Below are 10,616 nucleotides of genomic sequence, written 5' to 3'. Positions count from 1 at the left end.
AATAATAATAAAAGTGTGATTCATAGCTCTAAAATTTAATCAAGATTTGTTTATAATAATAATAATAATAATAATAATAATAATAATAATAATAATAATAATAATAATAATAATAATGTACATAAAATATGATTTTTGTAGTTTTAAAAAATTAAATTAAGATTTTCTTAATAAAGTATGATCATAGTTCTAAGAATTAAATTATAATTTGGTTAAAATATTATTATTATTATTATTATTATTATTATTATTATTATTATTATTATTATTATTATTATTAATCATTTGATTCATAGTTATGAGAATTAAATTATTATTTGCTTAAAATAAATTATGAACTAATTAATCAATTAAATGATGATGATGATGATGGAAATAATAATAATAATAATAATAATAATAATAATAATAATAATAATATAAAGTTGATACATAGTTACGAGAATTACATTATAATTTGCTTAAAATAAATTATGAACTAATTAAATAATAATAATAATAATAATAATAATAATAATAATAATAATAATAATAATAATAGTATAAAGTTGATACATAGTTACGATAATTACATTATAATTTGCTTAAAATAAATTATGAACTAATTAAATAATAATAATAATAATAATAATAATAATAATAATAATAATAATAATAATAATAATAATAATAATAATAATAATAATAATAATAATAATAGAAACATTAAATTCCAACTAAATAAAAATTATAATTTACATTTTATTATAAAATAATACAAATAAATAAGAATCCTGAGAATGGGGAAAAAGAATACCTAAGAAAAGCTAGGGAATAAGAATCCTGGAAAGTTGCACTACTTTCCTTGTTTTCAGGATTCTTATTACTTTCCTTGACTCATAAAAATTTAACCAAACACATGAATTTAATATTTTGGAATCAGATTACTTTCCCAGGCCAGAATCCGTGCCAAACAAACATGCCCTTAGGGTGTGTTTGTTTTTTTATCCCTCTAAATAGAGGGATAACAAAAATCAAGTGTGATAATATTATCCCTCCTTGAAGTGAAAATAAGGAAGAAAAAATGGTGTTTGTGTAAAATGTGGGATAAGAAAACACACATTTAAAGGCACAAATTTTTGTTATCCCTCCATTTAGAGGGATAAAAAGCAAACACACCCTTAAAATTTAAAATTCATTATCTATATATGGTAGATCATTAATTATTTAAAAGCTTGACTAATTTAACCCTCAACTAAACGGTTCTTTTTTCTTTTTCTATAAATATTTTAGGAAACAAATTATTTGATTATTTTAAAATAACCACCACTACAAAAAAACGCGTGTTTACCGGCGTAAACTACCGGCGGCGCTATTGCCGTCGGTACACAACGGCGGCACGGCGGCGGCATTTCAGGCGACCCGAACCTTCGAAATTACCGGCCAGTTACCGACGGCAAACCCGCCGACGTTAACTAGCGACGGCGACGCCGCCGTTAAGTTTTGAATATTCAATAAAACATTATTTTAACACAATTACCGACGGCGTTGTTGCCGTCGCTAGATAGCGGCGGCACTTGCCCTCGGTAATGTCTAATATTAGGGCACGCGTAACCTCCTTTTTTTAGTTCTGCGCAAAACAGATCCCCCCCACCCCCCGCCGCTTCTGCTGCTGCCTGCTGCTGCCACCAGCCGACCGCCGCCGCCGAACCCCGCCGCCGACCGCCGCCGTGCCCAGCCGCCCGGTAACTCTCTTTCTCTCTCTCTCTCTCTAGATATCATTTAATTTTAATTATATATATATATATATATAATTTTTAAATTTAATTTGACTTATATTCTTTATTTTAGTTCGACGATTTCGTTTCGCCGCTTTCTTCACGACACCCGCCGGAAACCACCACCGTACGTACGCTTCTCTTGTTTAATTATTTATTTATGAATTTTTTTATGTATTTATATGTTAATTAAATAGATTTATTTGTTATATATAGTTAATAATTAATTTATAATTAGCTTTGTTTATAAATAAATTATATGAAGCATGAATAATTTTAAATTATATCAAGCATGATTAATTTTAAATTATATATATTAATCAATTAGTATATGTTGTTAGTTTAATTTTAAATTATGAAGCATGATTAATTTTAAATTATATTTTAAGTTGTTAATTTGTTAGAATAATTTATATATGTTGGATAATTTTGTTAAATTAAATGTTATGTGCTATGTGTTTATGAAATGTTATATTATTATATATATATATATTGTGGGATAGATTTAATCAATTTCTTAAGGATCTTCTCCCTTTGGGATAGAAATTGATATAATCTTAAGGATCTTCTCCCTACAAATGATTGTTTTTAATTTAATTACCATGATTTTTATTGCTTTTATTTGTATTGTATTATTGCTTCGACATTGGGGGGTCGGGTAGACCTAGTATAGGCTTAGTAAATTAGGACCACTATGGTCACTATAGTTGCTGGTAGAGTCGAGCACTTGGTAGTTAGGATAGTGGGGTTATGCTGTCGAAATTTTGTTAGATTTCAAGTAATTTATTATGTTTTATTTGTTTTTTTCAATTAGAATTTGCAAGAATGAGTGATAATCGTACGTGGATGTACGCGAGATACAATGATCGTACCGCATTTGAAACGGGGCTTGAGTTTTTCCTTGAGTGGGCGTTCAATCAAACGGCGTACACAGATGGACAAGGTAACATTAGGTGCCCGTGTAAGAAGTGCAAGAATCAAGCGTATTTAGATGTACCTACGGTCAGAGAACATGTTAGTAGGCGTGGATTTGTCCTGAATTACAAAGTTTGGGTTTGTCACGGGGAAGCACCGCTGTCTATGCCGAGAGAACATGCTATAATGAATGAGGATGATGGATTATACAATAACTACGAAAGGATGGTGCATGACCATGCTGGACCTAGTAATTATCAAGATCCTCCAAATCTGGAGCAGCCGCCCAATAATGACGCTCAACAGATTTATAACATGTTGGATGCAGCGGATACTCCATTGTACGCAGGATGTGACACGTACTCACAATTAAGTTGGATGACTCAATTCATGAGCATAAAGACTGAAAGCCACATGTCAGAGAGGACTTACAATCAGATGTCTTCGATGATGAAAGCTGCTTTACCAGAGGGTAACAACTGTCCAGAAGACTTCTATAGTACGAAAAGAAATCTACGTGGTTTGGGTTTGCCAGTAGAGAAGATCGATTGCTGTGTTAATAACTGCATGTTGTATTGGGGGGAAACTAGTGAGCTACATAGTTGTATGTTCTGTGACCAATCACGATATAAGGACAGCTTGCGTGCATCTGGGAGTCGCAGAAAGAAACAAGTGCCCGCTAAACAGATGCACTATTTTCCCTTGACGCCCCGATTGCAGAGATTGTTTGCATCTCCTGCAACTGCTGAACATATGCGGTGGCATGCGACCTCCACAGACGATGGGATAATGCGCCACCCGGCCGACTCTCCGGCATGGAAACATTTGAATTCAGTCTTTCCTGGATTCGCCGATGAGATCAGAAATGTGAGATTGGGCCTCTCTACAGATGGTTTTGCCCCATTTGCACAATCAGGGCGTCAATATTCTTCTTGGCCAGTTATTGTCACGCCGTATAACCTGCCTCCGTGGTTGTGCATGAAAGAACAATTCATGTTCCTCACAGTCCTCGTGCCTGGCCCATCAAACCCAAAGATGAAGTTGGACGTATTCTTACAGCCATTGATACACGAGTTAAAATCTCTGTGGGAGGTTGGTGTGAACACTTACGACATATCGTTGAAGCAAAATTTCCAGATGCGAGCAGCTCTGATATGGACTATCAGTGATTTTCCAGCGTACGCTATGTTGTCTGGGTGGGGTACAGCTGGGAAATTGGCATGTCCACATTGCATGGAGAATACAGAAGCATTCACTTTGCCGATGAGTGGAAAACAATCGTGGTTTGATAATCATCGGAAGTTCTTACCTCCTAACCATGTGTTTAGGAGAAACAAAACTTCATTCTTGAGGAATAAGACATGCAATGTTGGTCCACCAGAACAAAGATCAGGAATACAAATCTTGAATCAAATCGAGGGGTTAGGCTTCGTGAAGGTTACCGAAGACTTCGATGGCAGGAACGCTCAACTCGCCAAATATCAAGATGTAGGGTGGAAAAAGAAAAGCATATTTTGGGATCTACCCTATTGGAGATATCTTTTGATTCGACATAATCTGGATGTTATGCACATTGAGAAAAATGTGTTTGATAACGTGTTTATTACTGTCCTGAATGTGAAGGGGAAGACAAAAGATACAGAAAAATCTAGAGAAGAATTGAACACCTTCTGCAAGCGGAAAGAGTTGAAGAAAGTGGCTGGAACTCGAGGGTATCCGAAAGCATGTTATACGCTTGACAGGGAAGAGAAGAAGATCTTACTCCAATGGATCAAGAGTCTGAAGTTTCCCGATGGGTACGTGTCAAATATTAGTAGATGCGTTGACATGAACGCCCTGAAGATGCACAACATGAAAAGTCACGACTGTCACGTGTTCATGCAAATCCTTCTGCCTGTTGCATTTAAAGAACTTCTTCCTAAGAATGTTTGGGAGGCAATTACAGAGTTAAGTTTCTTCTTCAGAGAATTAACATCCCGCAACGTGGCCATATATGACATGAGAATACTGAGTGAGAAGATAGCTGTTACTCTTTGCAAACTTGAGCGTATCTTCCCGCCTAGTTTATTTGATTCAATGGAGCACCTACCAGTTCATTTGGCAGATGAGGCACGATTGGCTGGTCCAGTGCAATATCGGTGGATGTATCCTTTTGAAAGATATTTGAGGACATTAAAAAATCATATAAAGAACAAAGCCAAGGTTGAGGCGTCCATCGCCAATGCATACTTACATGCAGAAATGTCAACCTTCTCTTCGTTTTACTTTGAAGATCAAATATCTACAAAGTGGACAACTTTGCCTCGCAATATTGAGATGCCCGTTGCTGAAAATGATGATCCTCTTTGTCTCGCCATATTCAAACCTATTGGGCGTTCACTTGGCCGAGGGACGAAGAGATACATGGATGAGCGCGAATGGCATGCTGCACACATGTATATTTTGAGCAATTGTGCAGAGGTTGCAGAGACATATAGCAAGTGAGTATTCTCGTTCAATTTACGTATAAGAAGTGTTCATCATATATAGGTGTTAACATATTTATTTGATTCTTTGTATCCAAGGATCTTCAAGGAGGAAAAACGATATGCAAATCCTTACATGACTGATGCAGAGTTTGAAGTCGCGTTTCACAACGAGTTTATTCTGTGGTTTAACCATTACGTAAGAGACGATAAATTTATGTTAAATATACATTTACTTACTCTAAAATTGGCTAGCAAACTTAAATGATATTTGTGTGAAACAGGTTTGTCGTCCTTGTAACGACGAGTTGAACCCTTATATTAGATCGCTTGCAGCTGGACCATTAAGGGAGATTGAAACATACTCCGGCTATTTCGTGAATGGCTACAGGTTTCACACAACTGATCATGATAGAGAGAGTGCGACTGTGAACAGTGGCGTTTGCATAAAAGGTTCGGTCTATGGTAGTGATAGAGATGTGCTAGACTTTTATGGGCGTCTGCAAGAGGTTTGCGTGCTGGAGTATCCGGGGTATCCAATTAAGCAGACAGTCTTGTTCAACTGTGAATGGTTTGACTTGTCGGCTCAGGGAACTTCTATTGATACAGACTTCAAGTTAGTTTCACTGAACCACACACGAAGATATAAGAAGTATGATCCCTTTGTTTTGGCGAGTCAAGTAGTTCAAGTGTTTTACTGTCCCTATCCCAGTACGAACCAATCAAAGAAAAATTGGTGGTCAGCATGCAAAGTCAACGCAAGATCTAAGGTTGAAGTGTCTACTGCAGCATCTACATCAACATTAGATCAACCATTTCAAGAAGAAGTGGTTACTATTATGCCTACTCACACAAGTGTAGGCATTGAACAACCACTTCTCCTTCATCCCCTCGGTGGAGTCGTTGAGATTGAAGATGACGATGAAGCAGAAGACGATGATTCCCCGTTGACATCTAACGATAGTGATGATGATAGTAGTGATGCTTATGAATAAATGTAAATGCACATTTTGGTTGAATTTGATTGCAAATTTGTTATGTTTGTTTGTTACTGTTAATGTTATGTGTCGCTATATATTTGTTAATTTAATTGTATGCAACAGGCATCATGTCTACCTCTCGAGGTTTGTTGGGATTTGGGAGGCGATATGGCGTTAATGCGCCAGAAGCTACAGCAGATACATCTGATGGGTCTGGGACGCATATTTCTGGGACTCCCGAGACTCCCCAGGCTTCTAGTAGTTCACGGGCTAGAAGGCCTAGGGGCCCTACAGCTGCCGCTATCAGAGAGAGAGAGGTTAAGGCACCTGATGGGAGGACGGTATTTCAGAGGCATCCTGAGACTGGGTAAGTACATTAGTTAAAATTATTGTTTCTCGTACACCATGATTAAGTTAATCAATTACTTGTACACAGTGTTTTGTTGGAGCCCACTGGCCTGTCCAAAGCTTGCACGTGCACATTTAAGATGTTTGAAAACCCAGGCGGGTACACATGGAAGTTGACGCCCCCGGCGATGAAGGATAAATTTTTTGATGAATTACAGGTACAATTAAATTTATAATACATATAAATATATCATATTAAATTGTTAAAATGTTTGATATTAAATTAATTCTCTTTCTTTCAACAGAAAGAGTTTACGTGGCAGCCCGATGATGAGCATGACGTGAGGATCATGTGGGAGACAAAAGCCCGCAAAAGGTACTCCGACATGATGAGCGACTACAAGACAACTCTCAAGCAGTGTATCAGCCAAGGGAGAGAGATGTCTAGGCCCGCCTGGATGACTCCCGATTTCTGGACTGGACTCCGGGATTACTGGCATCAGCCCGAGGTTGAGGCTGTTTCAACTCGAGCTCGTGCCAACCGGATGTCCGAGCCCGATGGGGAGGGTACAGGGATCAGTAGGCACGTGGGCGGGTCCCAGTCGACTCGTATCCTGCAGCAGTATATGGTATGTAATTAACAAATAATTAAGTATATAAATTAAATTAATATATTGACTAATATAACTTATTTATCTTATATAAATGCATATACAGAGCTTGGATCCTGGTACTCCCCAGGATGCACCGAACTATGCCACCTTCCTCCGCCTCCACACGTACGCCGACGGAAGTTATACGTCGGAGAGAGATGCTAGAATTGACGTAAGTGTTTAAGTTTATTCAAATATTTAGTGAATGTATTTATTTTCTAACAATTATGCATTGTTATGTATGTATTAGGCCGAGGTTCATCGACTGGCCGCTGCCACAGGACGACAGGAGCGGCTAGACGAGGTGTATTTGGAGGTGGTGCAAATTGATAGGTCACGGATCTACGGCGTCGGGAGTGCCGGGCAGAGTCAGGCTAGTAGGGGGTCTATCCGCAGCACGGGCACTTCTGCGGTGTCTCAGCAGCTTTATGAGACACGGATCTCCACGCTGGAGGAGCGATTGGCGGCAGAGCAAGCACAACGCCAACAGATAGAGGAGCGCATGGCGGCAGAGCAAGCAGAACGCCAACAGATGCAGGACCGCGTGGCTCAATTGGAGGCGTTGCTCCGCCACCTCCACACCCTGATGCCGATGATGATGATGATGATGATGCTTAGACTTATGTTTATGTTTTCAAACAAAATTACATTTGCACTTTCTTTTCAAATTTATGTTTTATTGAACTATATATTTCAAGTGCTTTAATTATTAAAACTATAAATGTTTTATATATTTATGGCAATGATGATGATGATTGCATTTAACATAAACAAATAAATTCAAATCACATTATAATAACCAAATTAAAACACTTTTGGTGTATTAATGTTAAAAAAAAAAATTAATTAATTAATTAATTAATTAATTAATTAATTATTAAATATTAATTAAATATTTTACCGACGATAAAAATAAGGACCGAAACGAACTCGCTCACTAATTAACAACATATTTAAGGTATTATCTCCACATATTCAAAAATTATAATTATATGAGTGAGTATATAGCATTTAAATGAATTAATAGATGTAGATATATCAATAATACGAGTGTTCTGTACTGGTGATCACTCGAAAAGAATTTCAAAGTTAAGCGTGCTTGACACATAGCACAAGCAAGATGGGTGACCCACTGGGAAGTCGGGTCGCCGACTGGGAAGTTCGTCTAAAGTATACAATACCGTATAAATACGGAAATAAATTGTGGATATACAATATACAATAAAATAAATAAATAAATAAATAAATAAATAAATAAATAAATAAATAAAATAAAATAAAATAAAAAAATAAAATAAAAAATATTACCGTGGGCAAAACGCCGTCGGTAGTTACCGACGGCAATTTCCCCTCGGTAAATACCCGGCCATCCTCCGGCGTGAACCACCGGCCGGCGGTTGATTTTTACCGACGGCGATTCGCCGCCGCTAGTTAGCGGCGGTAATCGCCGTCGGTAGTTTTCCGGCAAGGTCAGCCGGACTCCGGTGGCTCTCTACCGACGGCAAGATAGCCCTCGGTAACTAGCGGCGGTGTCTGCCGCCGCTATTTCTCCGGCTAGGCTCCGCCGTTTAACGGCGACAATTCCGGCGGCAGCGCCGCCGTTAACTGCCGACGGCGGATGTTCGCCGCCGTTATTGTCGTTGCCGACGAACCGTTTAGCGGCGGGAGATTGCCGCCGTTATCGCCGCCGGTAACACTATTTACCGGCGGCCGTCTTTTTTTACCGACGGCATTTAGCCGTCGGTAATCAGCGCTTTTTTTGTAGTGCACTATCATAATTCATACATATTCGGTAATATACAATTTAATCGTGCATAGCATTAATTTGTATTTTCAACAATTAATCAATATGAGTATACAAAACAACATAAATTAAATATCCACTTAAATGTTTTTTATAATTTTTATTACATTTTTTCTTTGTGAATTTTTTTGTGAGTATGTGTGCAAGGTAAAAATAATGTACTTATTAAAATAGTGAAAATAATACTCCCTCTGCCATGCTAGAAGTGGCTCGTATTTTTTTTTTTTTGGTTTGTCTCTTTAAAAATGACTCAGTCTATAAAAAATAGTGAAAAATGTGGATCCTACCACTTTTATTTAATTTACACATTTTTTTAAATCTCCATATATATATAAAAAAAAGACAATTTTAGTGGGATGAGCGAGTAATTTATATGAATTAAATGATGAGAATCTGGCATATATTCATCAATGATTGGTTATACTTCCCCCATCCAACGAAATTAGTTCCTTATTCCATTTTGAAATGTCCCAAAAAGATAATATACTTTTAAATAAGATTATATAAAAATGGTCTTGATCCATGATGATAAAAGGTAGTACTTAGTAATATTATTCAAATGTGTTAAAAATTATAAACTACTCAGAAAATAAAATAAAATTATGAGTACTACCTATATTACAAAATTATAGTATATTAATAAAAAAATTGAAAAAAATATAAAATAAAAAAAATTAATATAATTGTGACAAAGTACCACATATTATTCGAGTATTATATAAATCATAATATAGTAGTACAAAAAAGTTTGTATAAGATATTAGTGAAATTAAGCTCAAAGATTATAAACATGAAAGAAATCACTACTGTCACATGTTAGCCACATTATTCGAATGTTTCATAAAATTATTTTACAATACAAAATATATTATATTATTAAAGTTGGAAATTTAAAAAAAATAGAAAAATTGTAAGAATCACTATAAAATTGAAGCCGCGTAGCTTTATTATGCATATTCACGAGTGTCTACATCATACATTTTCATAATACAATCTAATACATGCAATATTTTGAGATATAATACATAATCATATTTTATTAAATTTAATATTATTTTAAAACTAAACTGTAAGACCAATAATGTAAATTAATGTTTAGATATATATCATAACTAAATTAAATTAATATTACAATTAATTATTGTTGGGATTTTAATAACAATGAAAATATATGTATGAAGGCAACGAACATAAAATTTATAACAAAAAAAGGACCCAAAAAAAAATTAGTTGCCCCGCAAACCACATAAATAAAACAAACCAAATAAATCACATAAAAAAATCATGATGGAGTTGCATATCATTATTTTTTATATTAGTGGAATTAGTTATTTTAATTTATGAATATAAAATATTTTATTATTAAAGAAATTTGAAATTTAAATTGGAAATGCTTTTGTTGATTCCTTAACTGCCGTGAAGGATAATTATGTAACATATAGTTTCAATTAAAAGGGATTAATTTTTTATTTTTGAAAATATGGTAAATTGTCAACAATATCCAATTATGTATATACATAATATGTACATTTAGCACTACTCTTAATAAAATTTAAACCTAAGATATTTGATTTGAAAAATACTCCTTGAGACTGTTTTCATGAAAGAATGCATACATCATCTCTTATTTCATTGGACATCCACAATAAAAGAAGAAAAGAGAAACATAATTTATCCACAAATATATTATTTTA

The 10,616-nt window shown here is 35.4% G+C and overlaps 1 protein-coding gene across 1 annotated transcript; it reads left to right on the top strand.

The window, feature by feature from the left end:
* The first annotated feature begins 1,304 nt into the window (after positions 1 to 1,304).
* LOC130997466 (uncharacterized) lies at positions 1,305 to 6,379 on the top strand. Its single transcript, XM_057922778.1, has 6 exons — positions 1,305 to 1,724; positions 1,831 to 1,884; positions 2,572 to 5,152; positions 5,237 to 5,336; positions 5,422 to 6,134; positions 6,241 to 6,379. The coding sequence occupies exons 3-5, from the start codon at positions 2,583 to 2,585 to the stop codon at positions 6,130 to 6,132; spliced, it is 3,381 nt and encodes a 1,126-aa protein (XP_057778761.1). The 5' UTR covers positions 1,305 to 1,724; positions 1,831 to 1,884; positions 2,572 to 2,582; the 3' UTR covers positions 6,133 to 6,134; positions 6,241 to 6,379.
* Positions 6,380 to 10,616: the final 4,237 nt, after the last annotated feature.

The sequence above is a fragment of the Salvia miltiorrhiza genome, chromosome 8 (assembly GCF_028751815.1).
Source record: "Salvia miltiorrhiza cultivar Shanhuang (shh) chromosome 8, IMPLAD_Smil_shh, whole genome shotgun sequence".
NCBI classification, from domain to species: Eukaryota; Viridiplantae; Streptophyta; class Magnoliopsida; order Lamiales; family Lamiaceae; genus Salvia; species Salvia miltiorrhiza.
This window is presented reverse-complemented; position numbering and strand designations above follow the sequence as displayed.